The following is a 26,793-nucleotide window of genomic DNA, read 5'->3' as shown; positions in this document are numbered from 1 at the left end:
CATGCTGTTCGAATATAAAGGCAGACATGGTTTATTTATTTTTTGCCTTGCAGCAGTGATTCAGAAGTTATTTGTGCATATTAATTCCCCATGAGGTTAGGACAAAACTGGTGCGGAAAAGTTGAGTCAGATTTACTGAACATCACTGATAGTCAACAGAGCGGGGGTATTTAAGTTACTGTCAGTTCTCAGTCATTTTGGCTGAAATGTTGCTGCCAAGGACTGCAATGGCTAACTCAAATGTGGGCATCTGCAGCAGAATTTTGGCTAAATGCCAACAATAGCATTAAAATTCATTTGCTCTCTTGGAAAAGGATTGCGGATAAATAATGCAGTACTTATTTATCAATTCAACTTGAGTGCCTTTTACTTTAGAAAATGTCACGAGTGATTTTTTTTTAAAGCGTGTATTGTTATTTTATAAAGTTACTAATTTCTGTTATTTTCCATTTTTTTATATATACATAGTGCAGTTCTGATTTGTACTAAATTTGGGGAAAAAAAGCAATTTTTAAAAAGATACCAAATGCAAGGCTGCAATTACGTTGAATGGCATCATAGGTTTTAATTTATTGTTGAACATTGCAGTCACTAGCGGCACTCGCTATTGAATGGTTCAGTTAGTGAGTCAAGCATTCTGTCTTCATTTTATCATCTTTATTATTCCTACGTTTGGTTTAAAAAAGGTTAATTTTTTCAGTGAATTACAGCAGCCAGTTTCTTTTTTTTAAACACAGTTAATCTCCATAATAATTGTACCTGAGCTGTAGAGTGTTTGTCCTATATTAAATTATTATAAAATATAATCAGGGCAGTCACAATACATTTAGTTGGAATAAAAGGCCATGAATTACTGAAAAAGAGAGGCCCTTCATTCAATGTTGACATAAATACATATACATTCATATTAAAATATATATACATTCATATAAAATTAAAATTCATATTAAAATATAGAGATAGCTCTTCTGAAAGAGCCTACTGAGCAGTACTGCAGTAGTGTCTGTGAACTAAGATCTTGTGGGAGGGTTGAACTCCTATCAATCCCTACCCTGCCCAAAGGAAAACATTTGGCCTAAAGGAAAGGATCACTAACTACTGTCAATAAAAACATGGCTTCAAAGAAAGTAAGTTTTAAATGTCCAGTATTTATTAATGGGTCATTGCTTATTTTTAAGTATACAAAGCATTTCCGTGCATTCTCCTTTTCATTCTCACTGCAAACTATATTTAAAAAAATGAAAAATATCAATATGTAAGGTGCATTATTTATAAATTAGCAATAAGCTCCCATTGTGATCCTTGCTTTTGTATATCCTATGCTATTGTGAAAATGATGAATGGCCCCACACCAATAATTGAATTTGTTTCATACTTTAGTATTGCCAAAAGATTCTTATAAAACTGTAATAAAGTCAGACTCCACAGGCTGGATTTTTGACGTCTGATGGGGTTGAGACCGGAGGTTGGCAGGCTCAATGTTTCCTGACACTAGCCGGCATGTCCTTTGCTAAGACAGTTTCACCTTCGAGCTGTTTTTGGAAAGGTCGGGGCGGGAAGGAATAGCTATCTGCTGCAAACAGTGGGTAACCAATAAAGGTAATTAAGGGGCCTATCAAAGCCCTTCTTCTGAATTTCCCAGTCAGCAGATGGCCTGCCTATGGTGGCCAAAACATGGACAGGAAGGGGAGGTGGCCTTCTGGCAGCTGACCAAAGGGCCAGCACAGCAATGAGCTTTTTAAACCACCCCACCCCTCCACCTACGGCCACTGGCCACCCAGTGGAGGGGAAAGAGAACGGCTGGCAGCTAAGGCCTCTTTCTATTTTTATATCTTATAAAAGGGTTCATAGGGTGCCTCAACATGAAGGGGGGTTTCTCTCTCTCTCGCTCTCCCTCAAACACACATCATCAGCTCCCGCCTTGGACAGGGGGGCTGCCTGCCATGGGTCATTGTTGGAGGATTTCCCATTGACCCTCCAGCCTCGGGAACTAGCTGCCATCCTTGATTGGATGGCCAATGCACCCTCTGGCCACTAATTGGCCTGGCACTGAAAACTTTCATCGGGAGTTTAGTTCCAACGCAGTCGGGACTCAGATCTTGGGACCCAGAGCTTGGGACCCAGAATTTCTCCCGATGTGGGTTCCTGTCTCCAGAAGGAAAACCCATCCAGATCTTTTATGTGAGGCTTGAACCTCCTTGCAACTGACCCTGGATGCTATTTTAATGGCAAACAAACCTATCATTCGTAGGTAAAATAGTTTCCCATTTCCCCAAGCTATAATGCTCTCCAGATGGATGGAGAAGGATGGTTTTATATGGGTTATGTGTAGAGTGCAACATCTGCCTAAATTGGAGTATTCAAACATGCCACTAGAAATAGCAGGAGTTTGAGGTTCCGGAGTTCCCAACACTCATGCATGCCTAAAACAAAAACAGAAAGTGCTGGAAAAACTCAGCAGGGCTAACAGCACCCATGGAGAGAAAAACAGTGTTAACGTTTCGAGTCCATATGACTCTTCTTCAGACTCTTCTTGAGTCTTCTTTGCTTTTATCTCATGCATCCACACGTGTTTTATATGTCAATTTAAAATTACACATGGGAAGAGAGGGGGAAAAGGATGTATATAATAATTACAAAATATTTGGGATAAAGTTCTTTTTATCACATACATTTGGATAAAAATAATACAAAGCCAGGATTTTCGCAGTTAGGCCAACTCTGGAGACATTTAAAAATGGTGGGCAGGGTCCGATTCCAAAATCCCCATCCCCATCCCCATTCCTAATTCAAATTAGATAACACTAAATCACCCGAACAAGTCCTGAGTAGCATAGCTTCTGTGTCTCACTGAATTGGGCTTCCCATTTACCTGCCCAACCTGCCTCTGGGGAGTGTAAAATTCTGCCCATTGCCACTTTATTCTAGCAGTGGGTTTGAATTTGTTCTGACTAGTGAATTGTTTCATAACTGTAGAAATTCAAACTTAACCTTTATATAATAGACATTCAAGTACCCCGACTGAAAATCTGAATTTCATTTTAACTCAGCTGCGTACAGAACTCTGTTAATCCTAGAAAGGTGTCAACACTGTCCACAGAATTATTAAAACATTGGCCATTTTCCAATCAGTATAGAATCCTTTATTGTAGCGGTCAGCTGAATAATTGACTGATTATGCTGTTTCAGCGAATGCATTGAGAGAGTTAGTATAGTCTAGAATTCAAGAGCTTGAGAGTGGCATTGTACCAAATAATCCTGCCAGTGTCAAGGTGATCCGATCTTGAGGACAACATTTCCTAAAATTGAAGGTTTATGTAGTAGCACGTATTTGTTTTTCTATTCAAAGTTAATATTGACCTTAAATTACCAAAGCAAATCCTGAGTATCATTGTCACTATCTTTGTTTCAAGGTAGCATTATCATCAAATAAATGGTCAGATTGCTCGTATTTTTGTATTTAACATGGTTTTCTCTTTAATTTTTCCTTTCACACAAAATTGGGTCAAGGGCACATGTATACTTCTGAGAATCAAGTGTGCAGCTAGCCAATGTTTCTATTATGGAGGGTGATGGTAGAACTAGTGAGGCAGGTAAAGCTGGTGTTCAGTAAATTACTTGATTCCTTCGTGATCAGCTGCATTCCTGGAGTATACTGGCAGCCACTGAAGGTACATCCCTGCTTTGTGGAAAATTAACTGACTGAATAACTAGGACCAACCAGTCTGTAAATGTATTGAGTTATAAATAACAGACTTCTGCTGGGCTAGGTTTTCCACACATTTGTACTCAATAAGTGAAAAATCCAGCTTTCTTTGTAGCTGCAAATTTCACCTCACTTATGAATTTATTTGTGATGGAAGTTTGTTTTTGTTGTGAGATCCATGGTTGAAGGATCAGCAGTTGTAATATAGAACTTGGGTGGTGATTAGGAATTTGAAGGATGATACAGAAATGTTGATCATTGAAATGACCAAACTGGTTGAAGTTGAATAAAAATGTAAAGTTAATTGTGTGGTTTGTGGAGAAACATATTGCCATCTCCTTGTTAAATATTGAGCCAGAATTTGCTATCAAAATAACAGTTGGGCTAATAGCACCCGCTGTTATTTAACTATAAATGGTACTGCAACTTCAGGAGAGGAGTAGACGCATAGTTAAATGCCAATACTTGAAGGTTGTTGTCCGGGTTGTGTCGCTATTCTGTTAACTTTGCAAAATCGACATTTTGTTGCATACCTCAACATTGACATGCATTGAATGGCATGAAGTTGCATTTATATTTGCAAGTTAGTTTTGAACTAAACCTGCTGCAGATATTTGGGGATAGTAATTTAGTGTAAGTGAGCATATAACAATGTGAAAATTACTGCCAATCAACCTCTGGCACTGATAATTAACTGTTAATAAGTGTGGAGTACCATTCCTTCAGGTTTTGAATTTTTAAAAAAATTTAATTTGTTTTTCTTTATTTTCCTTTCTGTCTCTTCTTTCTCATTCTCTTAAACCAATCTTTTTCCCCCCTCACTTTATTTCTCTTTCTGTTACTGAATTCATTTTCCTTAATTCACCTTCCTTCTTGGTCTTTCCTGCATTTAGTTCCCAGTCTTTAAATCCCATTGGTTAAGGAGACATTCAGTATCAAAAACAAAAATTGCTGGAAAAACTCAGCAGGTCTGACAGCATCTGTGGAGAGAAAGACAGAGTTAATGTTTCAAGTCCAGATGACTCTTCTTCAGAACTTTTGTATGTTTTGTATGTCATTCTGTATATTGGCCTGGTCACTCAGGCCTCAGATGCCTTGTTTCCCTTGCTGCGGCATTATCAGCTTGTAATTTCAGCAACTTTGTGGGCAAAAGTCTGTTGAGGTGAGGAATGCCAGGGCAATTATCTGCAGTCTCCAGTTAGTTGCCCTTCTACAGCAAAATCTGGCCTATTAATGTCAACTGATACCCACTTGATGGCAGCATTGAGCAATCACAATCTCAGCCATTTTATACTGCCAGTATTATTTGAACTTGTGCTTGACGTAGCAATGTTTGCAGTGTATTCTTTTAATTCAGCATTCATACTGCAGATTTTTCACTTTGGGTGCCTTTACTTTTAGTATTTTTAATAGCAACTTCAGTATAGCAACAATGTAGCTTTGGCCTGACACTAATGTCAGAGTGTAAATGTGGGACACTCTTAGCGACATATCCAAAGCACATTTTACTTCCTTACATTTAAATGAGAATATGAGCGGTCCACTTTGCCCAGCTGTTAATTTCTTTCTAGACTCAGTGCATGGACACACCAAAGCTTATGACTGCATCCTGACAGCGGTGCTGACAACCTGTACACCAGAGCTAGCCACTCTGCTAGCCAATCCATTCCAGTGCGGTATGATGTTGTCTACCCAATTAATGGTGACAATTGTTCAGTATCTAAAAGAAACAGGTTGTTAAGGGCCATCCACCACAGCATCAGTCATTACATGGCATTTGGATAACATTTGTGCCTTACAAGCCCAAGAAATTAGCTTCTTGAATAAGAGAAAGCCAAGCACCTTCCCTGGCCTTCAATATCCATTCCATTGCTGATTGCCTTTGCCAACAGCATTTTATGCGTTACCAATGCCTAGAAACTTAATTGGATTAGCCATATAAATACAGTGGCTACAACAGCAGTGCAGGGGCTGGCTGCTTTGGCAAGAAGGCTCACCTGACTCTCTAAAACCTCTACTATCATCTCCAAAGCTCAAGTCAGGAGTGTAATGGAATACTCGCCAACTCCTCTGGATTGGCCCGTCCATAACTGAAATCATGAAAGTATTTTTAGATATGCTCCTTTGGAGAGCCAGTGCAGACATGATGGGCTGAATTGCCTGCTCTTGTGCTGTAACAATTCTGTGATATTTAGATACATGCCCATATTGTCATGCATAAATGTGTTTTTTTTTTAAAAACAAGCATATGGTAGCTTTCTTTTCATGATGAAGGAGGTATTGGACAGGCTGACCTAATACTACAGGACTTTATAAATGTCTCATTTTCATCCTGATACAAAGGGCTCTTTCTTTCATTCCACTGAACCGCTTATTTTCTAGTAGCATGTTCAACTTCTTGCAGACAGCACTGATAAGCTTGCTTCTTTCGAACGCCTATATGTCACCATATTTCCACTGATTGACAACATCTAATGGATTTTTTTATGCTATTAAATTATTAAAGCTGCTAGTTAACAGGTTACTACTTCCATTGAAATAGAGCATTAAAAAATCATTCCCCATGAAATGCATGTAATGATGAGCATTCTGGGACCTTGGAACAATGCCATTGCCTCTGTAGCACAAGGCAAACTTTAGTTTAGACAATATTTTTCTGTTCTTAAAACAAATTAGTTGTATTTTTATTCTGTGACCATAGTACTGTAAATGTGAAACTAGTTGGAACTATTATGACAAAGGATCTGCACTCAAAATATCAATCTGCCTCTTTTTACAGATACTGATGTGTATTTCCAATATTTTCTGCTTTTAATAACATACTTAATAGCTATCGAGAAGTTGGAAACAATGGCAGGTCAACATTTAGCTATTTTTAATAAATAGAGTGGAATTTGTCTCCATCATGGGTTAATTGTAAAGCCTTACTTTAATAGAGTAATTTGTCTTAGATAAGATTTGTTCACAGTAGAATTGTAAATGGTATTCTACTTTTAATAGTCTATAAAGGTACAATTTTATTTATTCTAGGGTTATAAATAAAAATTTATGAAGAAAGTGAATAATCCTGATGCTCAGAAATGCCGGTTGTACAGAGACAGATGTGGTCAGTTTACCAATCACGCTTGCCTCTGCATCTGACCAAGAGAATGGGATTGGGACTGAGACAACTAACAAGCTTAAGGGTGCACTGCCCCAATGTATTTGTTTTAAACGGAGAATCATACATTACATTACAGTCGGCACTGTGTGGCTTTTATTTTATTTGATGAGCTGCATAATCAGTTTGTTAACTCTGATTTCATTACCAAGAGATTTCACATACTGTATTAAGGAGTGTTCTATCCTCAAACAGGTTAACAGTGATTTTGTCTGGCTCTAAAATGTTGAAGTTGTGTTTCTTTCCACCAACCAGCAATCACATATATACTCCCTCATGATTTGACTTGTTACAAGTTGGTTCTGTTTTGAGAACTGAGGAATTTGAGAATTGGTTTACCGAGCTTGAGTGATCTTTACTGGCAGTCAGTCTTCCAGTATGATTTCAAGTCTGAACCAGCCTGGTATCAAGCCTGATGTGGGGAAGTCTTTAACCTTGGTATATTGTAGTTCATAAAAATAGTTTAGTTAAAAAAAAAAGACAAATTGAACGGTGTCCATTTGTTGCGATCCAATTAATTTTAATTGTGTTACTGAAAGTTTTCAGTGTTGTGATCATGTGTTTAGGAACATTAATTCCCAATTACTTAAATTGCAGTGTTTCGCTGTCCGTTCTCTGGGCTGGGTCGAAATGGCAGAGGAAGACCTGGCACCTGGCAAGAGCAGTGTTGCTGTGAATAACTGCATCCGGCAGCTCTCTTACTGTAAAAATGACATCAGGGACACTGTTGGGATTTGGGGAGAGGTAAGATAGTAAAACTGGCGATTGTTTAAATTTGCTGTGACCAGGAACTAAAACTTTGTAAAGAACAAAGAGACGTGCATCCAAGTTTGGTTTGCAATGATTTAGATTGTGCAAAAACAACAGCTTAGATTTCTAAAATGTCTATAGTTTGGAGAGAAACATTCCAAGGTCTTTCACTGAACTGTAACCAAACGAAAGGATGCTGAAGGGAATGAAAGGAGGGGTGACCAAATGCTTAGCCATAGAGAAGAGGGTAGTGCAGAGCTGGAAGGGCTTATGGAGGAAATTCATGAGCATGAGGCCTATGTGGCTGCTAGTGGCAAGACAGAGGATGGGGTGGATGCATAAGAGGCTGGATGCAGAGGGAAAAAGTGCTAGCATATGCATCAGGATCCTGAGAAGGGACAAGTGTGGAGAGTTGGTAAACTGGTTTCCAATAACGTTTCAATTATAATTTATATTTGACAATAAAACAGATACAAAGTTATTTGAGCTTTTTCAGTGATGCAGTGAAGTTGAACAACCTGAAAAATGGCAAGTGGACTTAAATGATTCATATAGTTGTTGAATTTCAGGGTAAAGACATGTACCTCATCCTGGAAAATAACATGTTGAACCTAATCGACCCCATGGATCGTACCGTTCTTCATTCTCAACCAATTGTCAGCATTCGTGTGTGGGGCGTGGGCCGTGACAATGGGCGGTAAGTGCTCAATTTTAGAAATTTAACAAATTGTTCAATTTAAGTTATATCTTCTCAGTTTTTGTCTGCAGCTGTTGGACTAAATATTAGTGAGAAAATATTGAATTCTGGCTTAGAAAGCTACTATATTAGAATTTTCAAGCATTTCCAATGTGAAACTCTTTTAACATGCTTGCATATAGATGACTGAATGGTTTTATTCAGAATAATGCATCATCAGGCACATGTGCTTGGCTGTATTCTGGTCTGGTGAGGTTGACTATGATGTCTCTTAGATGTCAGGATTCGTACCTTTCTTTGGTGATTTGATATGTTCCATGTTATTGTTTAGCACCTGACGCTGAAAAATATGCACATTTTGTACAATGTTGCTGTCTATGCATATGTGCACATGGAGGAATAATCTTGTTCCGTTCACAGAACCATTTCAGGCTCAGTAATATACATTTAGCAGATAAATAATAAGGCTACCAGTCTTCTGGCCAAACTGAGTATATGCATTGCTTTGGGCTTTTTCTTTTTACTGTGTTCTTGAGATGTGGGTGTTACAGGTAAAACACATTTATTGCCATTCTAGTTGCACTGAGAAGCTGATGGTGGGGCTATTCCTTGAAATACTTTGATCTGTTGGGATGTCTCTCCCATAATAGAATTAAGTGCAGAATTCCAGGGTCCTGATGTTGGAATATATGTTAAAGGCAGGTTGTTGCACAACATTGCAGCTCATAGTCTTCCTCATGCTGGAGGTCACAGGGGAGGTAGGTGCTGTCTAAGTAACCTTGGTGAGTTTCTGCACTGAATTCCTTTGTACATGTTACATCCATAGTGCAGGAGAACAATGGAATTCAAACTGTTTTGTCCTTAATGATGTTGAGCTCCTTGAGTGTTCTTGCAGTTTCAGCCACCTAGACAAGTGGCAAGTATTCCATCATACTCCTTACTTGAGTTTTGTGGATGGTGGAGAGGTTTTGAGGAGGGGACAGAGGGTAAGCCATTTGTCAAGAAGTACCAACCCTCTAACCTCCTTTTGTATCAATGATGTTGATTTTGCTTGTCTAGTTCAGTTTCTGGTTGATGGTGACCCCAGGATTTTTAAGCTGGGAAACCTGACACTGATGGTGTTGTGAAGATTAAAGGGAGATAGCTGGGATTTATCTTGGTCAAGATGGCCATTATCTGATACTTGGGTATTGCAAATGATACCTACCACTTGCCAGCCTAAGTTTGGATATTTTCCAGATACTGTAGTAGACTGCTACATTTTCAAACTTTTGTCTATCAGCTGGAATATTGCCTTATGTGGCTCGGTGTTAAATTTTGCTTGACAAAGTTCCCGTGGAGTTGCTGTCCTGGGGTGTATTACAATGTTGAAGGCACCATAAATACCAATTTTTGCTGAGTCTTCTGTGTGTTGAATCTGCATGCTTGTATATGCTGTGTATGGTTAATGAATCATTAATTATCTTACATCGTCACTGGGGATAGGTTTGGATGCACACCATGTTCTCCTGTCACTACTGAAGGTCAAAAGTGTCATGCTGATAGCACAATATACACAGGCTAAAACTATTTCCTGAGATTTATTTCCAGTTTAGTTAACTCCCAGAGCAGATGACACATTAACATAGTCAATCAGTTCATTTCCAACTGGGAATAATATACCATTTTAAGAACCTATTGCTAAGAGTTTGATTAGCAGCAAGACTTATAACCGACTCAGTCATAATTTGTCTTGATAGAACTTGCAAATACAATGATGTATGTGGATGACGTGAATTCTAGGGCTTACAAATGAACTCATGAACAAGGAGTAGGATATTTGGCCCCTCGAGCCTGCTCCGCCATTTAATAAGATCATGGCTGGTCTGTTAGTAACCTTAAATCTGCATCCCGTCTACCCCCAATGACCTATCACCCCCTTGCTTACCAAGAATCTATCCACCTCTGCCTTAAAAATATTCAAAGGCTCTGCTTCAACTGCCTTTTCAGGAAGAGAGTTCCAAAGACTCACTACCCTCTGAGAGAAAAGATTCAGCCTCATCCCCATTTTAAATGGGCGACCCCTTATTTTTAAACAATGACCCCTAGTTCTAGATTCTCCCACAAGAGGAAACATCCTCTCCATATTTGCCCTGAGAAGACTCTTTAGGATCTTATATGTTTCAGTCAAGTCACCTCTTACTCTTCTAAACTCCAACGGATACAAACCTAGCTTGTCCAACCTTTCCTCATAAGACACTCCGCCCATTCCAGATATTAGTCCGGTAAAACTTCTCTGAACTGCTTGCAACGCATTTACATCCTTCCTTAAATAAGGTGACCAATACTGTACACAGTACTCCAGGTGTGGTCTCACAAGTGTCTTGTATAACTGAAGCTTAACCACCCTATTTTGTATTCAATCCCCCTTGCAATAAATGATAAAATTCTATTTGCTTTCCTAATTACTTGCTGTACCTGCATACTAGCCTTTTACGATTCATGCACTAGGATGCCCAGATCCCTCTGCATCTCCGAGCTCTGCAATCTCTCACCATTTAGATAATATGCTTCTCTTTTATTCTTCCTGCCAAATGGACAATTACACATTTTCCCACATTATACTCCATTTGCCAGATCTTTGCCCACTCACTTAACCTATCTGTATCCTTTTATAGCCTCCTTATGTCCTCTTCATAGCCTACTTTCCTACTTAATTTTGTGTTGTCAACAAATTTGGCAACCATTCCATCCATCCCTTCATCCAAGTCATTTACATAAATTGTAAACAGTTGAGGTCCCAGCACTGACCCCTGTGGCACGTCACTCGTTACATCTTGCCAACCTGCAGAAGACCCATTTATGCCTGCTCTCTGCTTCTTGTTAGCCAGCCAATCTTCTATCCATGCCAATATGTTACCCCCTATACCGTGAGCTTTTATTTTCTGCTATAACCTTTGATGTGGCACTTTATCAAATGCCTTCTGGAAATCTAAGTCCACCGGTTCCCCTTTATCCACAGCACATGTTACTTCCTCAAAGAACTCCTAAGTTGGTTAAACATGATTTCCCTTTCATAAAAACCATGTTGACTGCTTGATTACCATGAACTTATCCAAGTGCCCTGCTATAACTTCTTTAATAATAGCTTCTAACATTTTCCCTATAACAGATGTTAAGCTAACTGGCCTGTGGTTTCCTGCTTTCTATCTCCCTTCATTTTTGAATAATGGAGTTACATCTGCTATCTTCCAATCTAATGGGACCTTCCCTGCATTTAGGGAGTTTTGGATAATTAAAACTATGCACTAACGATCTCACTAACCACTCCTTTAAATACTCTAGGATGAAGCCCATCAGGACCCGGGCACTTGTCAGCCTGCAGCTTCAACAATTTACTCAGTACCACTTCTCTAGTGATTGTAATTTTCCTGAGTTCCTCCATCCCTTCCATTTCCTGATTTATAGCTGCTTCTGGGATGCTGCTTGTATCCCCTATAGTGAAGGCTTATGCAAAATACCTATTCAATTCATCTGCCATTTCTTTGCTTTCTATTATCAATTCTCCAGACTCACTTTCTATAGGACCAACACTCACTTTTTAAAATATTTATAGAAACTCTTACTATCTATTTTTATATTTCTGACTAGCTTTCTCTCATACTCTAATTTTTCCCTCCTTTTTAAGCTTTTAGTCATCCTTTGCTGTTCCTTATATTCTGTCCAATCTTCTGGCTTTCCATCTATCTTTGCACAATTATATACTTTATCTTTAAGTTTGATACTATTTTTAATCTTTCTAGTTAACCATGGATGGTGTATCCATCCCATGGACTTTTTCTTACTTGTTGGAATGTATCCTGTGTATTCTGAAATATCCCCTTAGTTATTTGCCACTGTATCTCTATTGACCTATCCCTTAACCTAATTTGCCAATTCACTTTAGCCAGCTCAGTTTTCATGCCCTCATAATTACCCTTTTAAGTTTAAAAACATAATCTCGGACCCACTCCTCTCTCCCTCAAACTGAATGTAAAATTCAATCACATTATGGTCGCTGCTACTTAGGAGTGTCTTCACTATGAGATCATTGATTAATCCCATCTCGTTGCACAATACCAGGTATAGAATAGCCTGCTCTCTGGTTGACTCTAGAACATGCTGTTCTAAGAAACTATCCTGGAAACATTCTATGAACTCTTCATCTCGGCTACCTTTGCCCATCTGACTTTTCCAGTCTATATGTAGATTAACATCTTCCATGATTATTGTCATGCCTTTCTGACAAGCTCCCATTGTTTCTTCCTTTTTGTACCATCCTGCCATGTGGATACTTTTAGGGAACCTGTGCACGACTCCCATGAGTGTCTTCTTGCTTTTACCATTTCTCATCCCTACCCAAACCGCTTGATTTTTGGGGCTGGGATCAGAGATAGTAAGGCACTAAAAATCACACTGCTGGCCTGCATGATGGTTCCCTAGCTTCAACCAGCCCGGGGCCCGGAGAGCAGTAGGGCCTACTCTACTTGCCTGCTCAAGGGCTACGCCACTTGCCTGTCCAAGTAATTAAGGGCCTATTAGCAGTGGCCGATTAGGATTTTCAGTCAGCTCTCAGGTACCCACAAGCGGTGGGGACCAATTTAACTGCCATGGGGATTTAATAGTAGGAATTATTGTATAGAATCCTGATAAGTAGATGTTCACATGTCAGCTGAGGTCCAATTACTTATTAATGCCTTGATCGTGTACAATTCAATTTGTACGAGAAAGAATATCCTTGAATTATGATTAATTTCTGGATCTAGAATCTGGTCTAGCCCTGTGGAAAACTTAAAAACAAAAAGCTAAAAGCTACTGCGGATGCTGGAAATCCAAAACAAAAACAGAACTACCTGGAAAAACTCAGCAGGTCTGGCAGCATCGGCGGAGAAGAAATCAGTTAACGTTTCGAGCCTTCATGGCCCTTCGGCAGAACTGAAGCATTGTTAGAAGAAGGGAGAAATAATGCTTCAGTTCTGCCGAAGGGCCATGAAGGCTCGAAACGTTAACTGATTTCTTCTCCGCCGATGCTGCCAGACCTGCTGAGTTTTTCCAGGTAATTCTGTTTTTGTTTTCCTGTGGAAAACTTGTCTATTGACATTTATTTTGAAATTTACTAAGGCAAGATAGGTTCCACTTTAAATCTAGCTATTTCAAAGCTGTATTATGTTGAATTTAAAAGTACAGAGAAGTGTAAAAGAAAATAAGAGGGGCAAAGAGATAGTATGAGAATAGATTGGAAGCTAATATAAAAGGAAATCTAAAGGTCTTCTGTAGGCATATTAACAGTAAAAGGGTTCTCAGAGGTGCAGTGGGGCTGATGATTAGGGACCAAAATGAACAACGATTGGAGTCAGAGGCATGGATGAAGTATTAAATTGGTACTTTGCCTTTGGATTTGGGGCTACAGGATGCAACGTGGAAGTGTAGTATACAGAGAGGAAGAAAATAATAGACTTCAAGGGGACGTAAATGGGCTGGTGCAACAGGCAGACATATTGCCGGTGAAGTTCAACACAGAAAAGTGGGAGTTAATACATTTTGGTGGAATGAATAGAGAAAATGCACCTTAAATGGCACCATTTTAAAGGGGATGCAGAAAAGAGCAAGTTTGTGGTGTTTGTATGTACATCTTTAAACGTGGGAGGGCAGGTTAAAAAGCAGTTAGTAAAGCACTTCGAATCCTGTGCCGTATCAATAGAGGCATAGAGTATAAAAGACAAGAAGTTTTGCTAAACCTAGATGCAATACTAGTTTGGCTGCAGCAGGAGTATTGTGGCCAATTCTGAACACTAGGTTAGGAAGGACATGAAGACTTTGTGAAGATACAGACTTGATTTGATAGGATGGTTCCAGGGATAAAGGATCAGAGTTATGTGGATAGATTGGAGAAGTTTAAGTCTTTTTCTTTGGAGCAGAGAAGGCTAAGAGATGGTTTGATTAAGGCGTTAAAAATCATGAAGATTTAGATAGAGTAAATAAAGTGAAAATATTTCCAATGGCTGAACGGACAATAACTAGAGGCACAGATTTAAGGTGATTGGCAAAAGAACCAGGGGTGGCGTGAGGAGCAGCTTTTTGACAGAACAAGTGCTCAAGATTTGAAATGCACTGCCTGATGTTATTGTGGTGGGTATAATTTAATAGTAGCCTTCAAAAGGGAATTTGATAAATCCTTGAAAGAGAAAAAATTGCAGGAATATGGGGAAAGAGCTGGGGGAGTGGAACTACCTGAATTGCTGTTCGAAAGATCTAACATGGATTTGATGGGTCAAGTGGCTTCATTCTGTTTGTACTATTATTATTCTCTGATTATGTTGACAATCAATGTCACTGTGTTTGATTCCAGTAACAGCTTGCATTTATATAGCACCTTTAATGTCGCAAAATGTCCCAAGATGCTTAGAGAATCTTTATCAGACAAAGTTTGACACAAGATATCAGGACATATGTAAGATTATAGGAGTATCTTAATGGAGAGGTGCAGAGAGGGTAGCAAGGAAATTCCGGAGCCTCAGGCCCAGACAGCTGAAGGCACAGCCTTCAGTTATGGAGTGCTAAATATTGAGAATATGCAAGAGACCAGAATTAGAGGAACACAGCTATCTCGGAGGCTTGTAGGGCAGGAGGTTACAGTGCTGGGAAGAAACAAGGCCATGGGGATTTGAAAAAAAATTTTGTGCGAATTTTAAAATTGAAGTGTTGTCAGACTGAGAGTCAACGTAGGTCAGTGAGTGATCAGTGGGATTTTGGTGCGAGTTCGGATGGGTTTAAGTTTATGGAGGGTGGGATGTTTTTTTTATTCTTTAACGGGATGTGGGCGTGGTTGCCCATCCCTAATTGTCCTTGAACTGAGTGGCTTGCTAGGCCATTTCAGAGGACAGTTAAGAATATTGCTGTGGGTCTGTAGTCACATGTAGGTAAGACCAGGTGAGGATGGCAGATTTCCTTCCCTAAAGGACATTGGTGAACAATTGATAGTAGTTTCATGATCACTATCACTGAGCCTAGCTTTATGTTCCAGATTTATTAACTGAGTTCAGATTCCACCAGCTGCCATGGTGGGATTTGAACCCATGCCCCCAGAGCATTAGCCTGGGTCTCTGGATTACTCATCCAGCGACATTACCACTATACCACCATCTCCCACTGTTGTCAAGTCTAGAGGTAACAACAAGATTGATGAGGTTTGCTTAGGAACAGGTAAAGTTGAGTGATGTTAGGGAGGTGGAAGTTGGCATTCTGGGTCACAGAGTGGATATGTGGTTGGAATTTTATGCTCAAATAGAAGGCAAAGGTTGCCAACTGTCTGGTTCAGCCTTGCACAAAGTTTGTGGCAGGAACTGAAGACAGTGCCTTCAGAATTCCCTGCATCTAGTTGGAAGAAATTTCTGTCCTTCCAGAATTGGAAGTCGAACAAGTAACGAGGCAAATGTGAGATGGTAGAGGGATTGGAAAAAGTGGTAGTGAGTTAGATCTAGGTGTTGTCAACATACGTGTAGAACCTGACGTATTTTCGAATGACGTCACTAAGGGGCAGCATGTAGATGAGAAATAGAAAGGACTAAGGGGAAATACTTGTGGAACTCTAGAGGTAATGGTTAGCCTTTCAAAGGAGAGCTGCACACCAACATGTAAATAGACATGGCAAATGTAAGGAACTGAAAAGTTTTCTTTGAAAGTTCTGAAAGCCCAAATTCATTATTCTACTTATGTTTGCTTTCCAAGGGAGCATATGCCAATTTAATATGACATGTTGAAGTGTAACATTGAGTACAATGTTGACCCAAGATTGCATTAAAATTAACAGCAAAAAGCTTTTATCAGTTCTCATTCTGTGGCATCATGATGATGTAATTTTTTTTCACAGCGTATTAGACAAGGTTATAATTTATCCGAGCAGTTGGTTTATCAAGCCTGCCGATCATTATTTTGTCTTGCTGACAAATCTGCCATTGGGAATCAAGTTTGCCTTGAGGTTATTAGTGATGCCTGAAATAACTTGCCATTGCAGTATCCCTAAGTGATTGAAACAATCCCTAATACCTTTCCAATATTAATGAATATTTGCAGGTGTTGAACATTAGTTTGAGCTCTACTGATGCCTGGTATGTCGAAATTCTGCAAAGTAAAAATTATTTTGTTCAAATTTGTTTATTGTGTTACAATGGGAAATGCCTGCTAATGATTATAGAGCAAGGAGCATCATAGGCAAACACTCTTCAATTATGTTGTAAATCAGTATTACACTTGCTGTGAAGCTGGATGTTCAGGTCACTCTCCCAATTGGTAAATGTTCTTTAGGTTAAGTTCTCACAAAGTTATCAGTTCTGCAGTCCCGTATTTGGAAGAGGTAAAAGCTTGCATAAAGGTCCAACGTGTACACCAGAATTTACAGTGGATTTTCCCATGACTGCCAGTGCTCTCGAAGCAGACAGCTTGACCGTCATTTGGCCCTGCTACCAACAGAAGGATACTGATGCATTGGGGATTTATGGAAGTACAACTTTGAGCATGAGACCTGCCAGGTGTAAAGGGTTTTGAGAGTTGCACTTTTCATTAGTGAAGAGGTTGGATAAAGACATAATTTAGGTATTTCAAAGGGTTAGCAGAAGGAATGACATAGATGCAAGCAGATTATTATTTAACTTAGACTGAGTGCAAAACTAGGAGGTGAGTATATGATTAGCAAAACTAAAATGAAACCTTGGAGGTAAATTCACAGCACTTGAAGAACCAATCACTGAATCCCAGCTAAAACTATTAGTGCAATATTGAATTGTGTAGCGCACTTTTTAAATAAGGTGTCAAGTATTTGATTAGTTTTGAAGGATGTAAAATTGGAGTTAGAAATTATCAAATTGTCTCAAGAACATGATGGTTCCTGAGCTGCTGAGGAAGACAAGTATTTAAGGCTGATAAAGCAGCAGTTACACAGTCAGAAATTAGGCTTCAGTTTACCTTTTCAGAGGAAAAGATAAGCTTTGCAGAACTTTTCCTCAGACAAATAAATGGGTTGGACAGAGTCCATGCTTTGTGTATGGATAGCACATAGCTGTCTGACCTCATTTTTTCAAACATTCTCATGTTCTTGTGTCACACCGAATGATCACTAACAAAAGTTTCTCAGAACTGTGGGTGGTGAATTCTGAGTGTAAAGAGTGTGTCATTTCTTCAATGCTGGTCCACCACTGTCACAGTGACATTTAATGTACTGATCTGGACCAGTATCAGTCTCTGGGGGACTCAAAACTTTTCTGTGTTCATATGGTGTTGGCCTGTTTTCAGTTGGTACTCTATTCCAAACATCACGGTTTTATCCACTGTCCTATTATGAGCCACGTAGGAACAATCAATCACGCTTACAGCCAGAGGACCAACACAGATGCAAGAGTGTTATCAAAACAAGGGTAATTACTGTTAATATAGTATTACCTTGCATGCAATTCAAACATTGCCTGTTATACAAAAGCAAAATACTGCAGATGCTGGAAATCTGAAACAAAAACAAAAATAGCTGGAAAAGCTCAGCAGGTCTGACAGCATCTGCGGAGAGGAAAACGGTTAACATTTCTTCATCAGAACTCATACGGACTCATATGAGTCATATGGACTTGAAACGTTAACTATATTCCTCTCTGCAGATGCTGTCAGACCTGCTGAGTTTTTCCAGCTATTTTTGTTTTTGTTTCAGATTTCCAGCATCTGCAGTATTTTGCTTTTATCTTAGTGTTTAATTGACTGCCACTTCTCTTCCAGGAATGCCTGCCTTGAGGAAGTACTGCTCTTCTCTTCGACAGGATTTCCGCTTGTCTCTTTTGCCCTGTTCAGCTTCATTGCTTTCCATTTCTCTCCAGGTGTTTGACAAGGTGTTTATTAAAACTCGCTTTCACAGCCATATTTCCTTTCTCAGTGACTGTCTCCATCTCCGACTTACCCCACGTGGATTCCAACTGAAGTTCCATCCCTCATGTTTCGAACCCACCCAGGATTACAGGTATCTCCGGGACATACAACGCTCTTTGGACTGCTGTTCTCGTCGCATCCTGAGATCCACACTCAGTGCCATGCGCCGCCATATGAACACACTCCATCTCTCCCTCCAGCAGCACCGACTCACCCTACCTCTAAGCTGTCCTTGCCCCCAGTTTCACTTTATTCTTCGTCTCATCCGGCGCCTCAACAAGAAACTTTGTTTATTTCTTTCAGGTGCAAAGGAACGCAAGCTCCAACTCATCGACACTAACGCCCCAGGACCCTCCACCCATGCCCGTCCCTCTAACCCCATCCCGTCCTCCAATCCCAGCCCTAGCCGTGTATTCACCATACCCCCTGACCTCCCCCTCTCTGATGCTGAACGTTCAGTGCTCAGCAAAGGATTCAGTTTCATACCCTTACGCCCTCACCTCAATGAATTTCGGGCTCGACACAATGCTAAACTCTTCTTCCACCGCCTTCGTCTCCATGCTCACTTCTTTGGGCAGGAGTCCTCTCCTCGTTCAACAGATCCTTTTACCCGCCTCCAATATTCTCCCTCCACCTGGACTCCTCCCTCTGGATTCTTACCTGCTCTTGATCTTTTCATTGATTACCTGTTATATAACAGTTATATAACTGTTAATAACAACAAGTTATATAACTTATATAAGTTAATAATAACAAGTTATATAACTGTTATAACAAAGTTATATAACTTTGAAGCGTGCTTAGGTAATGGGGTTGAAGCGTGTTTAGATAATGGGGTTAATTGAACCAAGGTGCAAGGTTGAAATTCAGTCCTAATTTAATATCCATTGACTTTTAAAAAGCAATCTTAGATTTGACATTATTAATTGTAAATAGTCCCTTGGTAGTACAGAACTTGAGTATTGATGAAAAAAGAGACATGTTGTCAAAGCTTTTCATCTTGCACTCATCAGGACAGTCAAAATGCCAAATTTGAAAGGGAACAACATTTTATACTGCATGATAAATGGTGCTGATTGGTTGGCAAGCTGACTCTGGTCAAGGCAAATGCAATGGGGAATGCACCAGGGAATCATTATATCACATGCTTTGGTTTAATGCAAAAAAAAGGCAAAAAGCCTGGAGATATTCCTTTTGCCTGTAGAGGGCAGGTTGCTGCATATCAAAAAAAGGGGAGGCGGTGGTGAAGTGATATTGTCACTGGATTGGTAATCCTGAGACCCGGAACCCAGGTTCGAATCCTGCTATGGCAGATGGTGGAATTTGAATTCAGTAAAAATCTGGAATCAAAAGTCAAATGATGACCAAGAAACCATTATCAATTGTTGTAGAAACCCTTGTAAAAACCCATCTGCCATCCTCACGTGATCTGACCTACACTTGACTCTGAAATGGCCTAACTGCTAAAAAAAAATCAAGAAAAAGGAATGAAACTAGCATCAACCTAGGAATTGGACCCTGCAAAGTCCTCCTTACTAACAGCTGGGGGCTTGTGCCAAAATTGGGAGAGCTGTCTCACAGACCAGTCAAGCAACAGCCTGACACAGTCATACTCACGGAATCATACAGTCGGGAGGGAGTTGCCCAGGGAGTCCTCAACATCGACTCCGGCCCCCATGAAGTCTCATGGTATCAGGTCAAATATGGGCAAGGAAACCTCCTGCTGATTACCACATACCCTGCCCCCTCTTCCACCCCACCTCCCCGTCAGCTGAAACACTGAGACAGGGGGACTTCAATGTCCATCACCAAGAGTGGCTTGGTAGCACCACTGGAGCTGTTTGACTCCTAAAGAACATAGCTGCTAGACTGGGTCTGCAGTCGGTGGTGAGGGAACTAATGAGAGGGGAAAACATACTTGACCTCATCCTACCTACCTGCTGTAGAGACCACCACACAGCCCTTGTGGCAACAAGTCTCGTCTTCACATTGAGGACACCCTCCATCTTGCTAAATGGGATAGATTTTGAACAGATCTGGCAACTCCAGACTGGGAATCCATGAGGCTCTGTGGGCCATCAACAGCAGCAGAATGATACTCAACCACCATCTGTAACCTCATGGCCCGGCATATTCCCCTCTCTACCATTGCCACCAAGCCAGGGGATCAACCCTGGTTCAATGAAGAGCACAGGAGGGCATGCCAGAAACAGCAGCAGGCATACCTAAAAATGAGGTATCAACCTGGTGAAGCTACAACACAGGACAAGCTGCATGCCAAACAGCATAAGCAGCAAGTGAAAGACAGGGCTAAGCGATTCCACAACCAACAGATTGGATCTAATCTGCAGTCCTGCCATGTCCAGTCGTGAATGGTGGTGGACAATTAAATACTCATTGGAGGACGAAGCTCCAAAAAATCCCCATCCTCAGTGATGGGAGTGCCGAGCACGTCAGTGCAAAAGATAAGACTGAAGCATTCGCAACCTTCAGCCAGAAGTGCCGAATGGATGAACCATTTTGGCCTCCTCTGGAAGTCCCCAGCATCACAGACGCCAGTCTTCAGTCAATTCGATTCACACCACATGATATCAAGAAACGGCTGAAGGCACTGGACACTGCAAAGGCTTTGGCCTTGACAATATTCCAGCGATAGTACTGAAGACTTGTGCTCCAGAACTTGCTGCACCCCTAGCCAAGCTGTTCCAGTACAGCTATAACACTGGCATCTACCCAGCCATGTGGAAAATTGCCCACGTATGTCCTGTACACAAAAACAAGACAAATCCAAGCCGGCCAATTACCGCCCCATCAGTCTAATCTCAATCATCAATAAAGTGATGGAAGAGGTTATCAACAGTGCTATCAAGGGGCACTTGCTTAACAACAGCCTGCTCACTGATGCCCAGTTTGGGTTCCGCCAGGGCCACTCAGCTCCTAGCCTCATTACAGCCTTGGTTTAAGCATGGACAAAAGAGCTGAACTCCTGAGATGAGGTGAGAGTGACTGCCCTTGACATCAAGGCCACAATTGACCGAGTGTGGTATCAAGGAGCGCTAGCAAAACTGGAGGCCATGGAAATCAGGGGGAAAACTCTGCTGATTGGAGTTTAACCTAGCACAAAGGAAGGTCAATCATCTCAGTTCCAAGACATCACTGCAGGAGTTCCTCAGGGTAGTGTCCTAGGCCCAACCATCTTGAGCTGCTGCTTCAAGGACCATCCTTCCATCATCAGGCCAGAAGTGAGGATGTTCACTGTGCAACTATGTTCAGCACCACTTGCAACTCCTCATATACTAAAGCAGCCCATGTTCAAATGCAGCACATCCTAGACAATATCCAGGCTTGTGCTGACAAGTGGCAAGTAACATTCGCTCCACACAAGTGCCAGGCAGTGACCATCTCCAACAAGAGAGAATCTAACCATCGCCCTGTGACATTCAGTGGCATTACCATCACTGAATCCCCCCACTATCAACTTCCTGGGGGTTACCATTGCCCAGAACCTGAACTGGACTAGCCATATAAATACTGTGGCTACAAGAACAGGTCAGAGGCTAGGAATCCTGTGGCAAGTTACCTCCTGACTACCTAAAGCTTGTCCACCATCTTCAAGGCACAAGTAAGGAATGTGATGGAATACTCTCCACTTGCCTGGGTGAGTACAGCTCCAACAACACCCAAGAAGTTTGACACCATCCAGGACAAAGAAGTCCACTTGATTGATACATTTTCCAGAAACATTCATTTCCTCCACCACTGATAAACAGTGGTAACAGTATGTACCATCTATAAGATGCACTGCAGAACTTCACCAAGGCTCCTGAGGCAGCACCTTCCAAACTCGTGACCACTACTATCTAGAAGAATGAGGGCAGCAGATACATAGGAACACCACCACCTGGAAGTTCCTCTCCAAGCCACTCACCATCCTGACTTGGAAATATATCACCGTTCCTTCACTGTCGCTGGGTCAAAATCCTGGAACTCCCTCCTTACCTACACCACAGGGACTGCAGTGTTCAAGAACACAGCTCACCACCACCTTCTCAAGGGTATTTAGGGATGGGCAATAAATGCTGACCTAGCCAGCAATGCCCCCATCCCATAAATGAATAAAAAAAATGTAGCTTCCAGCAAGCATAAGTAAGCCACATTGCGACATTATTTCATGAACAACAAATCTTAGGGCCATTTGGGAAGCTGGGCTATAAGAGATTTATGTGCAATGCAGGGTGAGGAGTTGGGAGGTGCAGAACTGAAGCATTACAGCATCATTCCTGGTGGGAGGCTGAATTACTGTATGACAAATTGAGTGGAAAATGTCATTGCAAATGTGGACAAAGGAATTTAAAATGGGATAAAGTAGATACAACATTGAGAAAATATAAGATTTTTAATATTCTACAGATAAATGTTATGAATGTTCAGAGTACTTTTGAAAACCCAACTCCAAATAGGTAATATGATTTTTTTTTGCTTCGCAGATTACGATTACTAGCCAGTTCCCCCAGTCACCCGAGTTCATTCAACCTTTTTTGCAAAAGTCCCATTGTCCCAAGAATTTAATATCTAAATGTACAGTAGGATGTGGTACTGAATTGTAAATACTATTTACCTATTTTTAAAATAGGTTTAAAAATAATACAATACTGTATTTGAATACTTGTGTAGAGTAAAATACTAAAGAGTATGTGCACCCTTTTAATAAAGCATTTCTCATAAGGACCTATTTGACACAATCAGAATTTATAAGATCATAAGAATTAGGAGCAGGAGTAGTCCACTTGGTCCATCCAGTCTGCTCCACCATTCAATAAGATTATGGCTGATCTGATTCAGGTCTTAATTCCGCTTTCCTACCAGTCCCCCCAATAACCCTTGACTCCCTTGTCAATCAAAAATCTGTCCAACTCAGCCTTGAATATATTCCATGATCCAGCCTACACTGCCCTTTGCCGATGAGAATTGCAAAGACTAACGACCATCTGAAAGAAGAAATTCCTCTGTCTTAAATGGCAAACTGCTTATTTTTAAACTGTTCCCCCTAGTTCTAGATTCCCCCACGAGAGGAATCATCCTCTCAGCATCTATCCTGTCAAGCCCTCTCAGGATCTTGTATGTTTCAATAAGATTGCCTCATAGGATCACCTCTCAATCTTCTGAACTCCATTGAATAAAGGCCCAACCTACTCAACCTTTCCACATAAGATAGCCCCTTCATTCCAGTAATCAATCTAGTGAATCATTCTTAGAACTGCTTCCAGTGCAAGTATATCCCTCTTAAGTAAGGAAACCAAAACTCCAGGTACAGGCTCACCAATGCCCTATATAGTTGTAGCAAGGTTTTCCTACTTTTATACTTCATCCCCCTTGCAATAAAGGCCATCATTCTATTTGCCTTCCTAATTACTTGCTGTACCTGTTTACGAATTTTTTGTGATTCATGTACAAGGTCACCCAGATCCCCCTGTACTGCAACATTCTGCAATTTCTCTCTCTTGAAACAATATTATGCCTTTTATTTCTTCCTGCCAAAGTGGACAACCTCACATTTTCCCACGTGCACCTCAGTCTGCTAAATATTTGCCCACAAACTTAACCCATCTATATCCCTTTGTATATTTCTTATGTCCTCTTCTCAACTTACTGTTCTACTTATCTTTGTGTCATCAGCAAATTTGGCTACAATACAGTCATTCATCCAAGTCATTAATATAAATCGTAAATAATTGAGGCCCTAGCACTGATCCCTGTGGCACTCCACCAGATAGAGTTTGCCAACTTGAAAATGATCCATTTATCCCAACTCTCTTTTCCTGTTAGTTAGCTAACCCTCTATCCGTGCTAATATATCACCCCCAATATCATGAGCTCCTATCTTGTGCAATAACCTTTTAGGTGGCACCTTATCAAATGCCTTTTGGAAATCCAAATACACTACATCTACTGGTTCTCTTTATCCTCCCTCCTTGTTACATCCTCAAGGAACTCTAATAAATTTTTCAAACACTATTTCCCTTCCACAAAGCCATGTTGACTCTGCCTGATTGTATTATGATTTTCTGAATGCCCTGCTATAACCTCCTGAATAATGGATTCTAGCATTATCCCAATGCCAGATGTTAGACTAATTTTCTCCACTGAACACTGAACAAACCAAATCCATCTTATTTGACCCCTGCAAAAACTGCGTTACTTACACCTGATTTAACTCCTTTCCTCAGCTGCTCACTCAGTTTAACTGAGCTTCAATGTCCTGAAATTGTGTGAAACTTTCAGTCAATATATTTACATCTAATGCAGCATTGTCCACTTCTCCCCTCCCTGCCCCCCCCAACTTCACATCACTCACCAGAACACTTAGTTATGCTTTTATTCATTCATGACTCAGCTTCTTGAATACCTTGCTCATCAGATTCCAGAAATTTTCCCAACAAAAATGGTCGCACACTAATTCCCATTCACCCATCACCTTTGTTTATGCATGAACTTGTTCCCTGTGTCCTATTGCACCTAATTGAAAATCCTTGCCATTGTTTATAGATGTTTCCTTGGTCTTGTTCTACCATAACTCTGCCAACCTACCCTACAATTTTTCAACTCTGTATCTAGTGCAAGTCCCCTGCCCTGCACCCAGTATGCCTTATTTAGTGGTAGAACTTTCAGCTGTTCATTTCCCCTCAAACTCTCACTCTAAACCTTCTTGGCTTAATACTTTGCTCCCTACATTTAGAACTCTCCTTAAAAAATACTTTTTTCAACTGTTCTTTTATAGAAATTATACAGCACAAGAAGAGGAAGTGTTTTGGTCCATCATGCCTGTACCAGCTCTTTGGAAGAGATACCAATTAATCTAACCCCCTTTCTCTTTCCCCTTTGCTCTACAGGTTTTTATGTTTTAGTTACATATCCAATTCCATTTTGAAATTTACTATTGAACTTGCTTTTACCATCCTTTCAGAGATCATCATAACTCACTGAGTAAAAAGATTTCTCCTCGTCTCTCTATTTTTTTTTGCTCAATTATTTTAAGTCTGTCTCCTCTGGTTGGTATCCCTCCTGCCAGTTCAACATTCCTAATTCTCCCCTTTCTCCATCTATTCTCCCCCTGTGAAGAGCTTTATTATGTTAAAAGTGACATTTTCTTTCTTTGTTCTTTTGTAACTAATGGTTTTAATTAAAGCTTGTAACTTCAATTAGAGATTCTCAAATCGTGATCCAAATGCAAATCGAGATTTTTTTTGTAGTTTATTGTGAGCAAATTAAGTTTCCATGACTCCAGCATGCATCCATTTTTGCCATTTTCCTTGCTGTTCAAGTAATGATCTCTGTGTTCCTCTTACTTCAAGTGCTTTTGCACTTTTATCTTCTGAATTTTCAGCTTCATGTCTTCTCAAGCTGCAGTTGCATAAGAAGACATGCATTACTTAATCTTCAGAAATAATTTCTGCCAAGATGTAAAGAAGTTATCAGTCTGTTCTTACTGTTTTGCTGTTCTGCTGACAACTGACTAAATACCTTTGTATGTCAGCCAGTTTTTGCAATCCCCTTTAGGCTTAAAAAAATGCTGCTTCACAATGTGGCCAGCTAGCTAGACACCAGGGCCTTGTTTGACAGGACTTTTTTTTACATCTTGTAATTTGTTAATGACTTTTCAGTACATTATAGAATACAACCCCGCACTGAATATTTGAAGTGTAGACACCTCAAATTATATTTTAAAATTCTGCCTAAAAATGTTGTTGTATTTTTTGTGGGATGCATTGTTTTTTTGGTAAGCAGTAAGTTATTAATATAATACACATGCTGATAATATTTTATCCCATCACAACAAAGGATATTGACATAGAATGAGCTTGCCCTTCTTGCGACAGAAGGAACAATAATTTTTTTTTAACTTTTAACCTTGTCTTTTGTACTATTAATGTTTATTTTGCTCTGAATTCCCCCTCACTGTCACTTGACCACTTGACTTTTAATTAAAAGTAAGGAATTATCCAAACTGTCTCAAAGGTAAGATAGACAGAGAATAGGATCCAAACTACTTTATTTCATTTGAGCGCCTCACTTTTTATAGACCCATTTTGGGATGTATAAACAAAGGTTGGATTAGAGTTGCTGCAATCCCATATAGACATACCCTCACAGTTGCCAACACTGCAAATGTTTCTGGTATCCAGGGTAAAAGTAATAGGCAATGAGGTGGAAAAATTCAAAAGTACAACTGCTGACTTTTAATAAATTCGAGATGAATTTTTTTACAATAAAATACAATTGTATTTGTAATAGAGGCATTTTGAATGTAAGCTCATAATTGTGGTTCGCCCTTTAATTACATGGCTGTTGTCTACACTTATTGCCTAGGCCCATCAAAAAAAATCCTAGTGTTAGTTGCTTTGACAGTAGCTCCACACTAAAGGGAATGGACAGAAGCCGCTAGTATGTACAGAACATTTTAGGTGTCTTTAGGGGATGATGATCTGTACCAAATTATAGCAGCTTTTCTAACCTGTGAATGCTATTTTGAAGAAATTAAAGGCTTAGAATTGCATG

The 26,793-nt window shown here is 40.1% G+C and overlaps 1 protein-coding gene across 7 annotated transcripts in view; it reads left to right on the top strand.

Annotated features, from left to right (window-relative positions):
- LOC144683714 (amyloid beta precursor protein binding family B member 2-like) overlaps positions 1–26,793 on the top strand; it is a 377,962-nt gene that overhangs the window by 277,510 nt on the left and 73,659 nt on the right. For all 7 annotated transcript variants that reach the window (XM_078547075.1, XM_078547033.1, XM_078547023.1 and 4 more), the window contains 2 exons: positions 7,464–7,610; positions 8,186–8,313. In XM_078547075.1, the coding sequence (XP_078403201.1) occupies positions 7,464–7,610; positions 8,186–8,313 (275 nt within the window). The remainder of the gene's footprint in view (positions 1–7,463; positions 7,611–8,185; positions 8,314–26,793) is intronic.

The sequence above is a fragment of the Cetorhinus maximus genome, chromosome 1 (assembly GCF_964194155.1).
Source record: "Cetorhinus maximus chromosome 1, sCetMax3.hap1.1, whole genome shotgun sequence".
In the NCBI taxonomy this organism is placed as follows: domain Eukaryota; kingdom Metazoa; phylum Chordata; class Chondrichthyes; order Lamniformes; family Cetorhinidae; genus Cetorhinus; species Cetorhinus maximus.
This window is presented reverse-complemented; position numbering and strand designations above follow the sequence as displayed.